Source organism: Xenopus laevis, chromosome 7S (assembly GCF_017654675.1).
Source record: "Xenopus laevis strain J_2021 chromosome 7S, Xenopus_laevis_v10.1, whole genome shotgun sequence".
NCBI classification, from domain to species: domain Eukaryota; kingdom Metazoa; phylum Chordata; class Amphibia; order Anura; family Pipidae; genus Xenopus; species Xenopus laevis.
In genome coordinates this window covers 73,358,952-73,382,672 of record NC_054384.1, presented here as the reverse complement: position 1 = coordinate 73,382,672, position 23,721 = coordinate 73,358,952, and the positions used below count along the sequence as shown (strand labels likewise).

The window sequence follows — 23,721 nt, the reverse complement described above, 5'->3', positions numbered from 1 at the left end:
CCAGCTGTGTTGTCTGATGCCAAGAACACAGAGTTACTGGAATCGCTCTCTTGCTTGTTCTGTTAATTGTGGTTGGGATATTGGGATGGCTTATGCGTGATTCCCTTTTTTCCTCTGAACAAAGAAGTTTAAGTTCAACCCTAATTACTGCAGTGAAATAACATATAATAACATATAATAACATATAATCTGATTGTTGCATTATCACAGAGATTATGCACTTTATCCAATACTGTAGGGAGTCAATAAGAATTTTGGAGGTAGTAAAACCACCAATAATTGTGGATTACAATACTTACAAAAGTTTTTTGGGAGGTTGAAAGCATATAATTTATATACAAGGAAGTTTGGCCTGCAGTCTCTTCACTATCCAAAATCAGAAGCGATCCCACGGCGATTCTTATCTTAAGCTCCCCATAGACGCAACGATTCTTCTTGCCGAACGATCGATTTTAGGGAAGTCCGACCAATCCTTCGAAATTATCGTGCGGTTAGTGGGATTCGAACGATCGTACATCTTACGATTTTTCGGCCATCTGTCAGGAAATTGATCGGCCAAGTCAAAAAATCTTTGTCGGTCCCAGTGCAATCTATCTGTGTTTGCAGGGCCAAGCAGGCAGCTCCCCTTTGTTTTCCTGACAAATTGGTCTTTTTAGTTGATGGTCAATTTGTACGATCATTGCGATCGTTCCGAGAAAATCGTGGTCTCACGATGAGGATCGGATCTTTTAAAAACCTCAACATCTATGGCCAGCTTTAGCCGGTGGGAAGGCAGTACGGGGAGATTAGTCGCCCGCAGAAGAGGAGATTTGTCGCTGGGCGACTAATCTCCCCGTCTGCCACTAGCCTTAAAGGCACAACAATCCTTTTAAACTAGCTGATTCTTATGTAAATCTAAAATGAACGAGTGTCTGTGAGTCTACATAAACGAACATCATTTACACATACTCAAATGGGTTTTCTGTACTGCTTCTTCTCATCAAGGGAAATTGAACTTTATGTGCAGTCATGCAACCAGCTGCCAGTGATAAATGTGACAGTTTACTTGTGCGTATAACCTCTTCTTAGTCACATGTAACCAGCAGTGTGTTTTCTAGTAAAATGTGCTCCCACTTCAGAAGTATTCCTGTAACATATGATATATTGTAACATTCTGTTCCATCAATTACCAGTATGCATACCTCCCAACATTTTGAAAGTAAAAAGAGGGACAATGTTTGTTTTTTTCGCACATAGAACAGCCCCTTTCTATGGCCACACCCCCTAATTACCATTTTTTTTTACAAAATTTGGCAGGTTATGAAAGTTTAAGAATATTTCTCCATATCTAAACTGTTTTTTTGTGTCTCAAAATTGTTACAAAAGTATCTTATTTGCACCTGTTGGTTGTACTGTGATCTCTGCTAAAAGCCAATTAAGTGAGAAATTGTGTTTCTTTTTCTGGCTGTTCCCTGCAGAGAAAATAGGGACATTCCAGTACAAATGAGGGACTGCAGGTTGAGCTGACAAAAGAGGGACTGTCCCTCTGAAAAAGGGACAGTTGGGAGGTATGCAGAATGTTACCCAGAATTGGACCAAAATGATTGCCTACCAAGAAAGGTGTTTATTTCTATACAAAAAGCACTGAGATGAGGCCATATCAGGGGCCATCCACGTTATCTGATTAGATTAGGCTAATATTCACACTTCAATCATGACCCAACAAAAAGTAAATAAACAAAATAAAAGCATCCCTGACCGTTCAATGTGTGCTCTGCCGTGAAGGATTCTGGACAGTGATATGTAAAAGCAGGGGTCATTGAATTTGATATTTCAACACATATGCCCTAAGAAATGCAGCTCCTCGTGAGGCAACTTCGGAAAACGAACCGCCACGTGAGGGAAGGCGTTTGGGGAGATTGATCGCCACAAAGACGAGTCGATTAGTTGCCAGGTGACCAAATCTCCCTAAAACTCCCAGTGTGACTTTACCCTAAAAAGGCAAGGTGGAAAGCTGTCAGAATAGAAAACATTCCTTACAGACAGCCACCGCATATTCCAGAGGAGAGGCTCAGCACTCCCATTCTGTTGCTAGCTGTGAAAATAACACTGCTAAAAGCTCACACTGCTCCTAGGAGAGATTATTTTAAGCAGGCTGCCTCCTAGCACATCAGGTTATTTTTTAACACTCTAGGGTATTAGCCCTGCCAATGTATATGCGTCACTTCAAATAGGGAACAGTTAATTTCCAAGAACAATTCATGTTGATTGGGTACGTTGTTTCTGATAAAGCGCTACTCAACAAAAGGCCTGCCAGCTTAAATTCCCATTGCATGCATAGTGGAACGTAATGCTCTACCTGTTACACAGTCATCAACTTCAATTCAGACTTTACTCAATGTAAAGCTTCTCTTGTAAACCGAAACACACAATTCCTGCTGCAAGAACACTGCATTGCAAGAGCAAAGCTTCAATAAATTGCATATTGGATATATAACTTCCACATTTGTTTTATGTAAGCTATTCTGAAATGTTATATCACACTATTTCTATGTGATATTATCCATAGCAGTGTTATCAATGTATGCTTTCCAGTTATAAACAATCAGTTATTAAAAACAGGAGAAGGAACGTGCCTGCTAAAATAACACACACAATGTACACACATCGAACATCTAGAGGCACATTTAAAGGTGGAATTTCAAATTCATGCGAGTATTTTTAAAACTCTATTAAATTCGAAAATACTCTAAATTCTGCTGGTAGTTTATTTATATATATATAAAAAAAAAAATTCAATATCTAAAACTCGGATGAATTTTACCAATTGAAAACTCGAATCGAATTAGACTAAACTCGATTTGAGTTTGAATGTCAGGAAAGCTACTAACATGTTCAAATTGGTCCCTGGGCGTCTCTCATTAACTTATACACAAACTCGGCAGGTTTTAGGTGGCGCATAGTCAAATTTGAGTAAATATCGAAATTCGAAATTTTAATTAAAACTTGGATAATTCACAATTCGAATTTGAGGGGTTTGACCATAAAAAGTTTTGAAATTTCATATTTTCAATTCGACCCTTGATAAATCTGCCCCTTAGTGAGGTATGCTTGCCAACTTGCTGGTAGTGCCTATTTTAGTGTACAAATTCCAGTGTAATATACTAACTGCCACAAATCTTTGCATTTGTTGCAAAATTCAGTAGGTACGGTTATGCAAGAATCTTGGGCAAGAATGTAGTACTGTGGGTAAAAATGTAATCTTTTTTTGTAAATTGCAATGAGACTTCTCACATTGTCTGAAAATACATTGTACCTATACTGGTCATTTTTTGGAGAGTCAGAGCTACTATAAATGCATGTAAGTGTATGTAATAATTTGTAATAATGGTGCATTATAGTCCATGGCAACCAAACAGCAACTAGTCTAATGTAATAATGAACATGTTTGTTAAAGTTATTGTACCAAGGTAACATACCGTACCACCTTTTTGGTGTTTGATGACTACTTTAGAATTACTGGGTTCTTGAGAATTAATGGTCAGGCCACACTGGGCGTTTTGGGGAGATTTGGTCGCCTGGCGACTAATCGCCTCGTTTTTGCAGCGACCAATCTCCCCAAACGCCTTCCCTGACTCTGCACCGGCTTAAAATGAAAAAACGCCGGCGCTAATCACACGCGGCAATTTGTTTTCCAAAGTCACGCAAACTTTCCTGAAGCAACTTCGGAAAACTAACCACCGCGTGTAATTAGCGCCGGCGTTTTTTCATTTTAAGCCGGCGCAGAGTCAGGGAAGACGTTTGGGGAGATTGGTCGCCGCAAAGACGAGGTGATTAGTCGCCAGGTGACCAAATCTCCCCAAAACGCCCTGTGTGGACTTAACCTAATGGTGCATAGTTGCCAGTACTTGAGAACAATTAGGAGTTTCACATGCTAATCACATGGTATGACAAAGTTTGGGAAAAGTGTCAATGGACTGCAGTGCGGATTCTCCTCAGGGTGATTGGTCTTAAACTTTGCAAATAGGGAAGGCCGGCGTCAAAAATTTTTTGTAGCGCGGTGAATTTTTTTTGTCGCGTGTCTTTTTGTTTGGACGCACAACGCCATACAAGTCTATGGGCGGCATTTTTGCGGCGAAACAAGGCGAAGAAATTTGCCCATCCCTATTTGCAAACACAGAGAAAAGAAAAATATTTTCTAAAATTATGCTAAACAGTTACTGTTTAACTTCATGTTTTTACTGTACCTGCAAACAGACTTGGAAAATAATGTCAGATTTCAGAAATGTATTATTGTGCAAAAATACTGTCCCATGGGTGCTTAGTTGACGTTAAAAATACAAACCATATTAGAATATATCTTCTTACTGGAGATGAGGTTAAACACAGAAATGAAGTCATGATATGGTTAAGGACAGGCTGATTGGCTGTTTCTCCTCTTCTTGCAAGTGCAAATTCTATGGCCAAATTTGTTATTTACACTAGAATTAGGGAGTCATCCAAAATGGAACACACTTCTCAGATGGAAATCTGTAATTTCCAGAAAGCAATCACCAGCATATACTCCAGTGTTCCTTCAAGGAAACTAATCATTGTGCCAAAACTCCCTCATTCGTCCGTCCAAAAGGAAGTTGGAGAAAGACTGTTTATAGCGTATTACTGGCTTTAAACACCAAGTAAAATCAATATTTTTAAACCTTGGAAAATACCACTGCAGCAAGAGGGGAATGGATCATGTCACATCATACCTTTCCCAGAAAGTGAATATGAAAAGGGAAAACAAATTGTGTGTACTTATGCAGCACCTCTATTTGTTCCTTATACACCAGCAAAGATATACTTTGCATCACTTATGCTCACCAAATCTAAGCACTGCTGTACTATGCCAACAATACCTTACCTTAGCTTGACTCTCAATCGTAGCATTATTTAAAAACTAGAAAACAAAGCTATTGTCATGTTGAAACTCCACCATTGTAATAACATGGAAGTGCATGCTGAAATTAAAGCAAATCTACAGATCTATGTGCATGGGAAGTTATTCAGGATTTGTTTGTTTGGCCACAGATCAAATTAGGTGTATATGGGATACTATTTGAAACAAAACCCTAACAGCAAAAAAAATTAAAGTAATGAAAATATAATGTACTGTTTCCCTGCACTGGTAAAACAGGTGTGTTTCCTTCAGAAACTCTACTATAGTTTATTACAGAGCTGCCGTGTTCCATGGGGGAAGCTATTCAAGGATAGACAGAGCGTATCTGTTATCTGCTATGTAACCTGTGCCTTTTCTCCTTTTTCAGCTTAAATGGCTGCCCCCATGGCTACAAAGTAGCCTATTTATATAAACTATAATAGTGTTTCTAAAGCAAATGCATAACTTTTACCAACATAGGGCAACGGTCTACGATATTTTAATTACTTTAAAATGTTTTTATTTTTTGGTGTTACTGTTCCTGTACAGCCTTTTTAAATAGAGAGAATACATTTCCCTTTTTCAGTCAGCAGGAGCAGACTACTGCCTAGGGCGGCAAATGATACATTCTGTTCAGTCACTGCTGATGGGTAACGTGAGTTGGAGGAATTCATGCTGACAAAGTGAAGACACTATTGAAACACTAAACAGTATTATACACATGGGCCCTTAAAACGGCAAAAAAGTCAAGCTGCAGTAAAAATTCAGCCAAGATTATTAGTCTGCATTTATTCTTTTTAACAACCCATTTCAATACCAGAAGGAATGAAGAAATACATTTAAAACAGGTAGGTGTTACGGACAAATGATCTGTCCAGCAGAGAGCGGGTCAGTCAACAAACTTATCTTGAAGTGGTGACGTCAACTATAATTTCAGCGGAAGGAGTTGCCAAGAATCTCCCCTGCTGGTTCAGGCGATATTTATTTGCTATGCAGTAAGGAAAAAATGAGATTACACCACAAGAAATCGTGGATCTTTCTCCACTAACAGCTAATTAGACACCATTATTTAGGAGAAACCCTGGTATTCTAACAGAAATTATCCTTAACACTGCCATTTCTTTGAACAACAAATAAATATCAAAAATACAAATCTGAAGTATATACTGCACATTTGCATGGACTGCTTGTCTTATTATTGAGAAATTATAAGCAATACTAGCACCATATGTTTATAGCGGTTAGGGATGATACCAATATCAGTAAATAAAGTACAGTATGCATTATGGCAGGTTCAATAATTATGCAGAACTATGAATATGCAGTGGTATTTTACAAGTTTTAAAAAATAATGTTTTAACCTGGTATCTAAAGAATTAGACAAATTGTTCCCAGATAGCTCTCAATTAAGGATACCCCCAAAACACTGCCTGTCATATACACCGAGGCATTCAAGGGTTAGTGTCAGAAGGCACAGGGAGTATTTGGCATTTTCACTCTCGCCTTGGTGGTAGCGTAAATTGGCCATTGTAGTAAATGTTTGAGTATGATAGGGGATTATAAAATGCACTGTGGCAAGGATGGATGTGAATGATACATCTCTGAACAGCACAGTGTAAAATGTACCAGCACTATATAGAATAAAATGGCAATATATGCAAGTGCTATGTGTTAGTGCAAAGTGGCATCTCAGATTTTTACTGTGCAGCAGTTATCTCTTAAATAAGTATAACTGATGCACGTAAGCCAACTCCAAGGTCTTCCCATTGGAAGCAGTCTGCTTCAAGTCTCTATTTTGTCACTGTTACTTTGCCCTAAACAGTAGCAGGGATTATTGCATTCAAATACCCCATATGCCATAGTCAAAGGCCCTTTGCCAAACATCGTTTAAATATTTAGGTCAGCATAAAGTACTGTTATTGAAGTAAAATTTCCTACAACTTGTTTGTATTAAAAACATTGTGATACTTTCTCTTTTGGCTTATCAGAGAGATAATTAAAATAAGGGAAGGAAAGACAGGGGGCTTTATCTGAGCAAACATAGTAAATATGAACTGACGTCAGTCTGCCAGACAGAAGGGAGAAATCACAGATTAAATTCCTGAAAGGTCAAAGCTCATAAGCTTTAAAAACCAACAAAGAAATATTTAACACGTGACAGATTTTGGTAAAAGAAAAGAACAATGACCAAGATGTAAGTTATTAATCAATATACTGTTATTAGCGAGAACTTCAGCTAAGTCACATATGGTCGGACCCTCGTAAAGCTGGCCATAGCTTAGGATTTTTAAAAGATCTTTTCGTTATCATAAGTGCAAGCTTATCTTGAAACGATTGTTTAAATGTACGATTTGCATCAACTAGAAAGACCATTTCAAGCGATGTTTAGTTAAAGCCATGAAAACTGAGAGGAGCTGCCTGCTTGGTGCAAAGAATTGGACAATAGATAGATTTCACTATGACTGATGAAAATTTTCTAACCAGGCTGATCAATTTTCTTACCGATGTTGGACGAAAAATCGTTAGATGCACGATCGTTCGATTCCCACTAACCACATGGTAATTTGACGGATTGGTTGGATTGCACTAAAATCGGATATTTTTATATTGGATTTCATTAAAAAAAAACAAAAAAAAACTAGTGCATTTGGAGGTGTAATCCAAAGTGCAAAATCTGTTACAGGTCTAGTGACCCACAGTAGTCAGTCACCTGTTGAGTGGTGCCTAGGTGCTGGTACAATTGATATCGTAATATTAAATAACAAAAACAGTCCGCACTCATAGGTCTTGTAAAAAGAAAAAAAAAGTGTTTATTTAACTTTTTGGCTCCTGTACACGAACCGTCCTTTCACTTTACAAGAGCTATGAGTGCGGACTGTTTTTGTTGTTTAATATATATATATATATATATATATATATATATATATATATATATATATATATATATATATATATATATATATATATATATATATATATATATATATATATATATATATATATATATATATATATATATATATATATATATATATATATATATATATATATATATTTAAAAAAGACCAGCAACACCAGGATTTTTGTGTATCAAAACAAAGTGTATTCAATTATTGCATGAATAGCCATGGCTATTCATGCAATAATTGAATACACTTTGTTTTGATACACAAAAATCCTGGTGTTGCTGGTCTTTTTGAAGTATTTGGATTTTTTACCGTGCACCCAGGGAACACGACGTCAGCAGGGTGCTGCCCTAGTGAATATATATATATATATATATATATATATATATATATATATATTTTTTTTTTTTTTTACAAATGCATTTATTTATTTTAGAAGATGTTTTGAAGGATCTTGATTTTTAATGTCTCTTATGATCTGTGGGGGTATAATTAAGGGTGCAAAATCTGTTACTGGTCTAGTGACCCACAGTAATCAGTCAGACGTCAGTCACCTGTTTAAAAGCAATAACTTGATTTATATATAAATACACACAAAGTATTTTTGCAGGATCATGATTTAAATAAATAAAACCTCTTATCAAGATCTGTATGTCTTATCGCTTTAAATAAAAGTATAAAACAAAGCAGTAAAAAAATAAAAAATAAAAAAACTGGTAAAAAAATAATCAGAAGCAATAAGAAGCAGTTATCACTTATGGTTAAACACAGATGAGATTCCCTTCTTTCCTAGTGTGGGGGGGGGGGGCTACAGGAAACAAATGTTAAAACAATTAAAAGGAATGAATTAGTCAGGTAGAAAGCAACGTCACTAGAGCTTCCTGGATATCTTTAATCATGTGCATCCAGGCTGGAAAACAAACAGAAAGGTTTTTCTGAAGGATCCTGAACATGGAAAAGGTCAGGGTTCTTTTTCTTTGGCTCATGTTTTGAAGGATTGCTTGGGAAATCACACAAAATGAACAAACACTTCCAGATGTTCTTTTGTATAAGTTGCTAATTAATTATCCAGTCAGAAGTCACATTGGCCTGGTATGACAGTACAAAATGCACTGATGATTAATGTTCTACCCTTTGTCATACTCTACCAGGCCTGAAGACAGTACATTGAGTGGTCAGGAATAATGTGCCTTTGTGTTTGGGCCCCTGCTCCTGAACATCACACACCTCGCATGGCTGCAAAGAGATCCAATACAATTTACTGGGAAATATCATTCTACTATAAATCACTTGGAGATGGTCATATGTGAATTGATTGATCATCCCATGTAACACTACAGAAATATACTGTAGTTAGAGGCTGACTGCTCGTGTCGGAATTAAAATCAGTCAATAGGAGCTTGCGTCAGGGTCAGTGGTGTAACTAGTTGTTACTGGGCCCCATAGCAAATTCAATTTAGGGCCCCAAAATATTTATAAGTTGGCCTATTTTACCAAGATATATTAAAATTGCTAATTAATTAGGGTCTCACTGGGCCCCCTACACTCCTGGGGCCCCCTGCAACCGCAGGGTCTGCTTCCTCTATAGTTACGTCCCTGGTCAGGGTGTTATAGCAATCTGCACATTTATAAAAATACTTTAGGAATCCATCATATTAGAAATAGACAGTACGTTATCACTTTGCTAATAATCGTGCAGGTGGTTCCCCCATTACAGGTGTAAAGAACCACCATCAAGGAACTACTGAATTGTAAGTTACCATGGATACTTGCAATAGTATTCTAATCTGAGGCACCCTGTAAATCCCACAAGTAGTTAAGTTTCAAGATTTTGGGTGCCTTGAAATACAACCAATCACCCTGCAGGATGTTCAGTTGTATTTTAGAAGCAACATGTGTGACTTGACCAATCAGGTCACTAGCTTTCCATGCTGATGGCTGGTGACCTGACACCTGCTCTGACAAATTTTAGTTTTAGCTGACCAGGTTTGGTGTGAAGTAACCAGAGACTAACCAACCAAACTAATGAATTCTTTGGGGGCAATGCAAAACATGCAGTTGAGGTGGAAATGTAATAAAGAATATGTAACATGTGGATGATTTTGGAATTTCCCAGACACTGGGGTATAAACGGGGTACTTGCTATAGCCTGGTGAAGCTACAGAAAACAAAGGATAAGGGGATAGGGGTAGAATGAGTGGAATAACAGAAAACAGAAAAGTCATGGGGAGTGCAAACTAGTTTTTTCACACACTTTTTAAAGGCACAAATATATGACTTCCTCACATCTGGTCTTGTGTTGGACTGTACCATGATGCCTGCACGATAACAAGGATTTCAAACATCCTACATTCCAAGTGGAAAAATGCAATCAGCCACATGAAGGAGTAATGAAGCATGAAGAGATTTAAGGCAGATCTAGCACTGGGATCAGAGCCATACAGAGGAAATAGATTGCTTCTGCTGGGACAAGAAGCTATTAATCTGTTAAACAATTTCACATCATCAGAATTTGCGTGATCTGTTAATTTCTTCGGGGCTTAAAACTGGAAAACTCTCTCATGGCCTTTAATGGTCTTGACTGGGTTTGTTTCTGCAGCATGCCTATGTTTCAAAAGCAGCTCAGTTCAATACAAGATCACTTACTCATACCATTAATGGTCATGCCAGTTTTTCTCTTTGTGCACATTTGTTAGTTTTCCTCTAAGAGCCATGTGACAACAGGTGTTTTCTCTGCCAGTTGCTTCCCTGGCCAATTCACAGAGCTCCTGTCAGTTACCTGAGCTTAGGGACTGACAATATACAGTAAATATACTATAAAATTAGTAATCAATTCATATTCACATTACATGGCAGCATAGAAACCAGTTCATTCTGCATATGACTAAATAAGCAGCTCTGTTATCATTTTTGCTAAGCCGTAAGCCTAGCTCCTTAAAGGAGAAACAAACCCTTAATGAAAAAAAACCCTACCCTCTACCCTACATAGACCCTCCCCCCCAGCAAATGCCCCTAACTCTTTACTTACCCCTCTGTGCAGATTTTGTCCAGCGGTGTTCATGGCAGCCATCTTCAGTTATCTTCGGAATGAGACTGACGCTTCAGCAATTTTTGTGAGTTTCGGCACATGCGCAGTTGTCGCAAAACCGAAAACTGCTCCAACTGCGCATTTGCCGCTTCGCCGGTCTCATTCCGAAGATTACCAAAGAGGAGATGGCTGCCGTGAACTCCGCTAGACAGAATCTGCACGGAGGAGTAAAGAGTTAGGGGCATTTGCCCGGGGGGGGGGGGGGGTGTAGGGTTTTTCTTATTAAGGGTTTGTTTCTCCTTTAACAGCCCTGCAGGGAGCAATGAGTAAGTGTAGTGTCATCCACATTTAAAAGTCATTACAAGATCAAAGATGAGGAGCTCTGGACAACTTTGAAACCATGTAGCTTTAGGGTCATACACCGTATTTCTGGCTTTAGTAGTGCTTTAAAACTGGCAGCCATAAAAAGACAGGTGCTGCATGGATGACAGCATGTTTTCATGCAGGAATAAATTTTATTGTAATCTGACTTCTAATAAGCCACGTAGGCATATTCTATAGAGGGATGATTTACAAACAGAGGACACACTGATAACTGATGTAGACCAAATAAAACTAATTATCATGTGGATAAAAAGAGGCACATGTCCTGCAATGCTTCACAGAAACTGTAAACTGCTTTGTCCGGGTCCGGTCACCTTAAAGGAGACATATAGGATAAATGTATAACCATAATTTTGTAGGCAATGAGTAATATACTGTATGGTGCTGCTTTTACATGCTGCTAAAATTAATATCTTTAAAAATAGCCCCTTTATTAGAGCTCCCTGTAGATGTTCACTGGTTCCTGTCCGTTTCAAATGAGGTGTGGGCGTGTCTTAATGGTCCCTGGCAGAAGCACAGTAGGAGGTGGACAGCCAATAACAGCCCTGCAGTCACAGAAGCACAGACAGGCTTCAGTTCCCTATCCGGTCCTGCTAGGTTCTGATTGGTTTCTGTCTTACAGTGCAGTGTGCCGAGTGCCCCCGGCTCCCCTGCTCAGCCTGGGAATTCAGGGAGCAGGAAGTGGAAGAGAAGGGAGGGATTATTAGGGTATTTGCAGAAATATTCAATAAATCCAGCCAGAAACACTACTTTTTTAAGCTTGTATACTCCTATATCTAAAGGAAAATAATGCACAAAATGTCTCCTTTAAACAGTAACGTATACAGACATATCAATTTCTGTGCAGATCAACCAAGTCTAAACTGTAAATTGTGAACTTCTACCAATCTATACGCCACATTGACTATAGAATAACAGATGTGTCAGCAAGTGGCCTTCAACAGACATACAGTATTGCTGGCAAGAGAGCAGGCAACCACTGATACAAGCGTGCAGTCATAGTTACAGCTACAATATATTAATAAGACATCCTAAAGATGCATAGCTCAATAACCAATGTTCCCATATTATACTTTTTAAAAACTTTTTTAGGGTATGCAGAGGACAGTTTTAGGTTACAAAATTTGCTTACCAAAAATCTCTCCATTTTTGGCATATTCCGTCACAAGATACAGCATGTTTTTGGTTTCCATAACCTGGAAAGCAAAATTACAATTAAAAAAAATAATTCAAATTATTATATAAAAACAGAACAAGTGATTCCCAGAGGTTTTAAGATATTTGTTAATGTTATTACAATTGAAAACCATATTTGTTTATCCTTTTAACATAGTTATTCTCATATTCTTTTAAGCTAATGGCAAAGATACACCAGTGTAGATAAGCCATTTAGCTTCCGTCCACTACCCCAACATGCGAGCACTGACAGGAATAGGATCAACTTGGCAGTGAACCCCACAGAGCCAATTTCACAGCAAAAATACATTCTTTAGTATTTTTGTCCTAAAATCGCCTTAGCATCTACTCCCTGGTGATTCCATGCCTGTCAATGCATATAAACAGAGTGGGCAGAAGGCACCCGAATATATCTTTCTCCACTTGCATCTAAACCAGTGAAGAAAAAATGTCCCCTGTGTCATTTGCCTAAATTAGCTGCTTACATTTTTTTAAGCTACTTTGACATAATGAGAAAGTTGCACCTACTTATTATGCTCATGCGTGTGTCCCAAAATGGCTGCTGAACCGTGAGTTCCCTAGCTAGCGCTGGCGGGGGGCAATTAAAAAAAAACAAAACAAAAAAACTATTGTTACCCCAAACCAGAGTGTAGGTTCTATTAGCCTGCACCTTTGATTGAGGATTATCTATTTTGGCAACAGGTGCCCTTTAAGGACTTGTGATTCCGTTGCAGCAAAGCTTAGCATAATAAGTCATTTTCATAGTGCTGAGTTAATGGGCAATACAATTATAGCATGCTCATATTTGATGGGCTTGCTCAAAAAACAACATGCTAATTAGAAGGCTAAAGCTATGCATGAAAACATAATACAGTAAGTTTCCTGGTAACGGTTGCTGGTGTCTATTTTACATACTTCTGCACTTGCTGGAACATGTAATGCTTGCTTAAACTTTATGGCTGATCTCATTCATATGATATGACTTGCTAACTCATTCTTTCACCGAGTATTAACCATCTTGTCCTGAGCTAACCTCTGTATATAGTGCATTGCCAAAGATGAGTGTGATATAAATTATGTAAAGTAAGCTTTAAACCACAAGCAGATATTCTGTAACCTTATTTCTGCTACACAGTCACAGATCTTTTTCTAAACAAATAAAAAAGAAATCATCAGAAGTAAACTAAACATGATTGGAACAGACAGTCCGTCCAGCTATATTTGACTGTAACAAACAGGCTTAGGCACCCTGAGTCCATAAAACCTAGCATCTGAATGATAGGGTGATACTAAACATTCCTCATACATGTGCTAAAGCATTGAAGCAAATTATTATTGTAACACAAAAGCATTTTTATCATGAGTACAGACTAACTCCCAATCTTGTTTCTTTGCAAAACAGAATGAGTTTCGCAGAGAGAAGTTATGTATTTTCATGAAATATGCGTTAAAATGTGGTTTCGTTAAAGGAACAGTAACAGCACACAACGAAAGTGAAAGGAAATGAAAAGGAATGACACTATAATGTATTATTGTCTTGCATTGGTAAAACTGGTGTGTCTGCTTCAGAAACCCTACTAAAGGTTATAAAAACAAGCCGCTGTGCAGCCAAAGGGACAGTCATTCAAGCACAGGATACTCCGTAGATAACAGGTCAAGTCCTAAAGAATACCATTGTATACTACAGAGTGTATCTGTTATCTGCTGTGTATCCTGTGCCTTTTCTCCTTTTTCAGATTTGAATGGCTGCCCCTCATGGCTACACAGCAGCTTGTTTATATAAACTATAGCAGATTTTCGGAAGCAAACACACCAGTTTTACTAGTGCAGGGCAACTGTGAATTAAATTTTCATTACTTTAAAATACTTTAATTTTTGGGTGTTACTGTTCCTTTAAGACACAGACAGATAGGGTAGGGTTTGGCCAGATCCCAGTACAGACTGGTTTTGCGGTTGATGGAGCCCATCAGTGAAGCACAGGGTTACTAGTCAATGTATGTGAAGTAGTCAGAGTTTGTGCTTTCTAAATTATTATTTTGTATGAACTCTGCAACTCAGTTGCCTCACAGACCTTTTTTCAATAAAAATATATATGAAATATTTAAGAAATATTGTAATTACAAATCAATTCAATTAGGCAATAAACAATAACCTTTTAAATTAAATTTCTTCCCATACAGTGATAACAAAATGCACCAAACAAACATAATCCATGAGCAGATCTGAGCAGCTCATTGTCTCAATATACATTAAAATCCAGCATTAGTTTATTGCTTTAGCACAAAATATAAATCTCATACACAGACCTGTAGTTCCACTGCATGGCCAAGAGTATATGGACACCTGCCTGTTAATCTAAAACCAAAACAGCCTTCAAGCTTTACTCTTCTGGGAAAGCTTTTGGTGAGTTTTGCTTCCTTTCATACATACTGTAAGAGTTTGGACAATAATTTTGGGGATCTATGTTTAGATGCACTTCTCCATGTCTATGTTTTTCTCTGAAATGGCAATACCTGGTAAAGCTTGATAATGTGGGGATGATCCAGCATCTTCATTATCTGCACCTCTCTATAGATCTTCTCCAAATTCACAGAGTCCAGCTGAGACTTGTCAATGATCTTTATTGCAACCTATTTAAAACATAAAACATATATTAGTGATCAAGAAGTTGACAGTGATAGTGCTTAATACCAAAATACATTAAGAAAAGCAAGTGCATTTACGCTTTACAATCCACTCCATGTGTCTGCTGACAGGCTGAGGTGGCCATAGACATTGAGATTTTTAAAAGATCTTTTCGTTATCCTGGAATGATCATTTAAATATATGATTTTTCCATCTAAAAAGATATTGTTTAGATGAAGCTAGGAAAACTGTGGGTAGCTGCCTGCTTGGCCCTGCAAACAATTGGACAATGGATATATTTCACTGTGAACGATGAAAATTTTCTAATCTAACCGATCAATTTTCGGACCAATGTAAGACGAAAAATCAAGGTCTTCTTTGGAAAGATCTCAGGAATGTTATAATCCCAAATGTATCCAAACATGGCAACTTTATGTGTGATATAACTGCTAGAGAACCTCCAATGCAGATAAACAAAAGGTCTTTTAAGAGAAGTGCTGTTAAGAGTTTCTTTAGGAGATTAATTACATTTATTAGAATGAATTTTATAAACACAGTTACTACCAGCATCTGTATGCTCATTATACAAGGTTTGTAGAACCTCTGCTTGAGCCTGTCTCCTGTGTCACACCGTGAATAACATCTCAGAGATTTCTCCAAATTGTATTCAACTCCTCGGAGGCACAGTATCAGCCGGATAGGGAGCTCAAGGATTTGCCCAAGTGTCTGCCTGATTGCTTTCGCACTCCTTATAGGACAACTAGGGAGTGTGCAAATTATCTCTAGTGATTTGCATGCTTTTACTCTTTCTAGCAGGAACAAAACAGAGACACAGATATTAAACCATATTTAAGGTGTTGAATACATGTTTTATACTTTGTTTTGTACAGATCATTACCAAGTACAGCTATCCTTATTAGAGATCCTCACACAGAGAACACATTATTCTCAACTGTAGAACACTGTTAATCATTTCACCAGAAGAAAAAAGTGTTCAAGGAAAATAGAAAAAACCTTACATAAACATGCATACATACATACATAGAGATATATTATATGCACACATATGCTTGAGATCCACACGGGCTGATTTAAATATTTGGAAAGTATTTATTGCAGGTAGCTCCAATCACAGCCTAATGACCTCATATGGAGCAGCCAGTGACAGATGATACAAGGTGATGGCCACCCACACAGCGCTGAATCAAATGCCACCAGGAGCCACTTGAGCTATGTATAGTGTACAGATATAGATTTCCTGTTAAATGTAAATTTGAGCACATCTCTAAACTAATATTTCCAGTCCATATAGGTCTGCAATGCTGCTTTTATATTATCTAAAGCCAGTATAATTACCAGTTTATTGAAAAAATATATTTATGACTGGATGATGGAAATTTACTAAAAAAAATTAACTAAATGCTCATAATTCCCCATCACACGCAAACAAACATATGCTTTAATCTTCTAATTTTCACTAGATGGATAAAAACAAATTAGTTGCTATTGGCAATTTGGCAAGTATATTAGTACAGGGTGTCCGCAAGTTATATACACCTGACTTACATACAACTCACACAATTACAGTAACATACCGTGGTTTGCTTGACTTTTATTAGCATCAACTTTAATAAAATTTAGCAAGTATATTAGTACAGGGAGTCAGCGAGTTACACACACCTGACTTACATACGATTCACAATTACAGTAACATACTGTGGTTTGCTTGACTAACCACCTGCCCCAATCTCCTCTGGTGTGTGTGTTGTCTACTGCAAAGCACAGAAAGGTAAAAATAAATACTATGTTAAGACAGACATCTGTCTAAGTTGCATTTAATAAGTAAATGTATATGTTTCAACTTACATACAAATCCCAACTTAAGAACAAATTTGCAGACCCTATCTCAAATGTAACCCGGGGACTGATTGTGTATGAACAAGAATGCGCAGATAGCGGTCCTCCAGATGTTGATCTAAAACTTTGCGCATCCTGGGAATTCAAACACATATGAAACAGACACAGTGTGATTTCCATTGGCTACCACTACTGTTGGGTTGGTTTAGCACTTGGACCTAGGGAACCACTCATAGAAAAATGGTTTCCCCCAACAGAGGTGTAGGCAAATAGAGACCATACTTCACACTGAAGCATATAATGACCAAGCTCAATCGAGTTCTTAAAGAGTCCCAACATGGCTGCCTGCAGTGGAAGGCTGAAAGCCGTGTCCCAGTGCAGGTGGCATAGAGTTTACAAGGAGCATTTTCATTCCCAAATAGAATAGTTTCATCCAACCAGAGTGTGGACTCTATTAACCAGCACCATGAGGGTGCAATTATGCTAAAAATCAAGCACTAGCTTTGCACTCACTGAATTAAATAACCAACAAGCCAGGATATGATAGGATATGCATTTTTTATCTTGTGCTTGATTCAAGGTTCTGTACTTATCTTTAATTCATAAGCAGGAAATCCAGGCAAATGTATGGCTAGAGGAAGGCTGTGTTCCATTTGAAACAATGTAGCAAAACTAGCTCTCTTCCAGTCAGGAATCTCTTTCTTACAATGCTTTGCACATTCCTTACTGGGTCGGTTATTTAGCTGGCTTTACTACACTGATTTAACAGTCAGAACTAGCAGTGCAGAGAATAACAGGGGTCAGAAAGACACAGCTTTTAAAAGAAATGACATTTCCAAATAATTCTAAAACCAAAGGAAACTGTATTTTATATTGGAAAGTTGATCCCAATAATAATTTCTTCCTTTACATAATATATTAGGCTTGGCTTTACAACCACTTTAAAGGGTATGTAAAGTTAAAACATAAAGGCCCGGTCTCTGTTCCTTCACTGAAAAAAGCTGATCCTTGATAACATGAAACAAAGGCTTTTATTTATTTATTTTTTTATTTTCCATTCCCATTAATAAGAAATGTACATCGTATTATATCTGCACGAGCAACTTCACTACTACACACAGGTGGCTCACTTTAATACCTTACAAGGCACTTCTAAAATACAAGGACAACATCTAAAGCAAGCGACATTACAAAGGTATGCCACTGATAAGTAAAGACATTGCTCAGTGCCATATATAGGGATTTATTTGGAAGGTTATTTGCTGCTTTTGTGGGGTTTATTGCCAATTGCTCTATATGGAATAGGCAATATCATGGACATATTGTCACACATATTAGAAATTTCTGAGGATGTTTTCAGAGTTTTGCAATAGCAAGAGAGAAATTCCCTAAATTGTAAAGGATGTTTTAAAACTATCTTACAGTTGGTTTATAAATGTAATAATTCATTTGGGATATCCGACCACAACCAATCCTCAATCAAAAAATTATGAAAATGTATTCAGCATCTACTAAATATAGTATGTGAATAACAAATGCCCTTCCTTTAATATAAAACATATATGAGCATAAGTAGTGTTAGTTTCCTCAAAGCAGAGAACATGTGCCAATTAGCAGCATGCAGTTGACTAAATATGCCTCACAGAAATGAAGCTTGCTTCCTCTGGGACATAAAACTCCTGGCACACTGCTCAGAGCTAGGACGTGGCCCAACAGTTTGGATCCCAGTCTGGAGCCGAGCCGGCCTTGCCATCACATTCCAGCTCTCTCTGTGATTCGGCTTCCAAAAAGATATAAAACATGCAGCCAAAAGCAGGAGAAAAGGCCTTGTGCTTACATAATGAGGGTTAATAAATAATAATAAAACAAACAACTGGGTTTTGTTTGGACTGGCTTGGAGTTCTACTTGTGTTTTGTTTCAGGCTCACGTGATAACTTTCCTACTGGCTCAGCACCCAATGCATTACACATTCATGGTGAAGTGCTAGCAAACGCAACATATAATGCAATCTAGTATGCAAAAATTGCAACAATAACAAGGTATGGGATCCATTATCCAGAAACCCATTATCCAGAAAGCTCTGAATTATAGAATGGTTGTCTCCCACTGACATCATTTTATCCAAATAATCCAAATTTTTAAAAAATGATATCCTTTTTCTCTGTAATAATCAAACAGTACCTTGTACTTTATCCAAACTAAGTTATAATTAATCCTTATTTGGGGCAAAACCAGCCTATTGGATTTATTTAATGTTTAAATTATTTTCTAGTACACCCCAGGACCTGAGCATTCTGGATAACAGATCTCACACCTGTATTTAAAGGGGTGGTTCACCTTAAAACAACTAGTTGGTTTCAGATAGATCACCAGAAATAACGTCTTTTTCCAATGACTTTCTTTTTTCTATGTGTCACCATTTTCGAATATTGAAGTGTAAAGTGTCATTTTTCACCTTCTGAAGCAGCTCTGGGAGGGGGTCGCCGACCCTGTAAACTGTTTTAAACGGATACATTTAGTGCATACATTTCTTATCTTTGTCCCTGTTGAGCAGAATCTCTGGGTTTCATTACAGGCAGCTGTTAGAATTGATACAATAGTTGCTAATACTCCAGAGATGCTGCTGAGAAATGTATCAACTCAATGTTGCAAAATTGGAACAGTTTAGAGTCTGCACCTGAGTTACTGAGCTGCCAGACTCAAACACCAGAGACACGAACATTCAACTTTAAACTTAGATTTTGGGGAAAACAGTAAAAAATAAATAATGGAAAGTAATTGAAAAAAAAAAAAAGTATTTATTTCTGGGGAATAATCTAAAAACAACTGAACTGAAAAAAAGTGTTTGGAAGGTGAACAACCCCTTTAAAAAAAAAAAAAAAAAAGGAAAGGAAACATATAGGTTCCCCCCCCCCCAATCTGTTTATCAGGCTTGGCCCAACATTCCAAAAACGTTTCCAATATACTGAATGGCTTAATTATTTTTTCTAAAGAACCAAAAATTACGTTTTCGTCCCAAATGGTAAATGAAAATATGCAAAGTATACTTATAGGGATGTACCGACCGAATTATGTTTGTGGCTTAAAAGGAACAGTAACACCAAAAAATTAAAGTGATTTAAAGTAATAAAAATATCATGTACTGTTGCCCTGCACTGGTGAGTTTGCTTCAGAAACACCATTAAGTTCTACAGAGCTTATCTGCTATCTGCTGTTCAACCTGAGACTTTTCTCCTCTGAATCGCTGCCCCCATGGCTACACAGCAGTTTATTTATATAAACAATAGTAGTGCTTCTAAAGCAAACACACCAGTTTTACCAGTACAGGGCAACACTGTATTATAGTTATATTAATTTAAAACACTTTCATTTTTGTATGTTGCTTTAACTTGGTATGCCATTTTTTTCCTGCATGAGACATATTTCATTGTCTGAATTAGTTGATCATTTTTTGGGCTCAAAGAATAACTCTCCTCTTGGTTGGTATATGCTCCTTATTCATATTAGTGTTAGCTTTGGGTCTATGTAATAACTGATCATCTTGCAGTTCCGTAGCAAAGCAACACTCATATTAGAGAAATTCTGCTGAATGTATGAACTGTAAATATAGTAGCAGTGTATTCAATGAAATGTTGCAAAGATTAAAAAAAAACAAACAGTGAACAAAAGAAATAAACTAGAAAGCAAACTAGCAGCCTTCTATGGATATTGTAAAATATCTACTTGTATTGATATGTAATTTGGTCAAAGGTACAGAGTGCATGGGCACAAAGATGCAATATTAAAAAAACTTTTGGTCTGTGTGCAGGGCACCCAAGTGCAGTGAATTGAGGGTCTCTACTAAAATCTCATTCACAAGATACTTCACAGTGGCTTAATTACAATGGGATCTGGGAGCCTACATTTTACTTTGATTTCAAATTTGTTTAGTACATCTTTCAAACTGCACAACAGAATTTACAACTGAACGGAGGAAATTAAATTAGAAGCCGTTTTACTGAACACAGTAGCTGAAAAATGCAATTACAGCCTACCTCCAGCACTAATTAAGGATCGTATTGTGGGTTTTAAGCAGCCTTATTGGGATGTTAATTAGGGTTACTAATGACAAATTAATGAGCTGTGTTAGCAATATTATAATACAGTATATATTACGAGAAACACTAATGTAGCATCCAAGAGACAGCTGACGACATACACAAGCAAAATATGGGTGCCTGGTTACATAGTTACTTTGGATTGAAATAAGGCTGTGTTCCATAATTTCTTCTTTTAAAAAATGTTTAACTGGAATATAGCATAATAAACTTAATAATAAACGTGGATTAAACCATACAAAATAGTTTTTAAAAATGTTCTATATGTATTTACCCTGTAAACACAAAAAGGGTTTCTAATTGGACAGATGGATAAATCAATGGGCCTATGTTAGGTCATATTTTCTGTCCAATTTAGACATACACATGCATGCGGACTGAATTAAAGGAGCAGCCTGTTATTTTTTTTTAAACTTGTCACATACAAGGGGTAATGTACAATCTTGAAAGAGAAGTAAAAACCAAGCTACAAATATAGTTGGAAATGCCAAATATTAGACACAGTATTAAAGATACTGCACCAACCGAAAGCTTCAGAATCTCTCAAACAGTAATGATTCATGGGGTCACAGGGGGGGGGGTCACCATCTTGGATTTTGTTAAGGGTGTGGGTGACAATCAAGTATAGGGGCTGTTGCAAATCAGAGTATTAAGTTCTTCTGTCATAGAAACTGTTATTATTATTCTTCTGATGCTAATTGTGCTGCTTTCGGAGCTGATATACTCTATGTGGTAGAGTGGTGGACTTTTCCTTTAGTGGAAGAAAATATCCTCTATATTAGAAGTGCTACTAGATCATTATGCACTTGAACTAGCCTCTGGAGCCACGTCTGGCAGTAGGGTTGCCACCTGGCCGGTATTTGGTAAGAATGATGGTTGATTCCAATGATATCAATAGGGAAATGAAGATAACTATATAGGAAAGCCAGTATTTTTTTTCCAGAAATGGTGACAACCCTATCTGGCAGGCTATGAACTCCAGGGAGTATATTTATCAAAAAGTGAAGTTAGAGATCGTCTCAGTCATTTAGAGCAGTGCTGTCCAACTTCTGTAGTACCGAGGAATTTTTCTGGCGTACATGGTGGAGGGCCGACAATGGAAGCCAGTGTTGACCACTCCCTGTTTTTAAAACACACCCACTTTAAACCACACCCATGTTACCACAAAACCATGTCCACATTAATGGTGGTAGCACACCAAAAAAACAAATGGTTGGTGCTCACTGCAGGGATATCACTCATCACTCATATGTGAAAAAGTTATGTCATATAAAGACCTACCCTTACATCCATATGCCTCCAACCCCCCCCCCCAATGGAGATGCACATGATGCAGACAAACCCCCAGAACAAATACCAGGCTTATGTTCCACAGGTAGAGCAGGACACACACAGACAGTGTATGGCACACACAGGGAGCATAGGGCAGGCAGAGTATGGCACACACATTAACCCAATAGGATTGTTTTTCCCCCAGTATGGATTTATACATCTTAATTACCACCAATACAAGTCACTAATTTACTATTACGGAGAAAATGGAAAATTTTAATTATTGCTTATAATGGAGCCTATCGATGATAGCCATTATGTAATTCAGAGCTCCCTGGATAACAGCTTTCTGGATAAGGGATCTCATTCCTGTACATCTATAGACATAGGTAATTTAAATATCCCACTAACATACTGACCCACAAAATTAATGCTGCAACAGGCCAGGCAACAAAGGCTCAGACACTCAAAGAAATCCACAACCTACTTCCAGCAGACTTGATCCACTATTATCCTTGTCAGGGATTTGTATGTGTGGCTGGTCAGAGGGTACAGAAACCTTAGCAGATTAATATACTTCTTAGCCTCATTAATGTTCCACACATCACTCAGCAACAAGGTTAATCCATTGTCCCTTTAAAAGGCTTATCAGGCAAGTACTAGGTCTCTATGCAAAAATGGAGTAGATTAATGACGTATGTTACTTTCCACATCGGACAGGTAGTACCTGTATGATTAAAACCTAGAAAAGTAAATAAATGACAATCAGGTAATAGTAAAAAAAATTGCTGAAAAATGATAGGTGGACATACTGTACGTATATGTTAAGATTAGGTTTGTATGTAACATGTCATTCATGATAGACAAACAGAAATCATTAATGACCTTTTAGTTTAGAAAAAACACTTGCTTTGCTTTTTTAAAAAAATTTAACTATTTTATTACTTTTTAAGGCAAAAAGCACTGCTAGGCCTACAGAGTTTACAATCTAGATGATGGTGTATTAAAAATAACAAAGTTTGCACCACAGCAACCAATCAGCAGGCTGAAGGATCTATTTAAAAGCATGCATCTGCCGTTGCTAGACCACCACAGGATTACACAGTCATTTTAAAACTAAACAAGATGCATAAAAGAACCTTAGGTTGGGGTTATTGGAACTGCCTCTATAAAGTAAAATGACTATAAGAAGTACAAAGCTAAGTGCATGTTTAAAGCCAGCATGCTCCAGACACTGAAAGCTAACAAGGAGTTCTTGACCAAGACAAATCGAGACCGCTCATAGGGTTGCCACCTTTTTTTGGTGTCCCATCAGGGGGTATATTACTTCTTAGGCCTATGGTACACAATAGAGTCTATTGACTAAATGTTGATAGGAAATTAACATAAATAGATTATATTAATGCAGAGAATAAAGCAGAGATACATACAGAGATTCAATCATTTGGAGAGGTTGCCAAATGACCGGATCTCCCCCCCAA

The 23,721-nt window shown here is 37.4% G+C and overlaps 1 protein-coding gene across 1 annotated transcript in view; it reads right to left on the bottom strand.

Moving 5' to 3' along the window:
- sik2.S (salt inducible kinase 2 S homeolog) overlaps positions 1-23,721 on the bottom strand; it is a 102,369-nt gene that overhangs the window by 56,998 nt on the left and 21,650 nt on the right. The window contains exons 2-3 of the mRNA XM_018227743.2: positions 14,902-15,018; positions 12,345-12,408 (exon numbers count right to left, since the gene is read on the bottom strand). Coding sequence (XP_018083232.1) covers positions 12,345-12,408; positions 14,902-15,018 — 181 coding nt within the window. The remainder of the gene's footprint in view (positions 1-12,344; positions 12,409-14,901; positions 15,019-23,721) is intronic.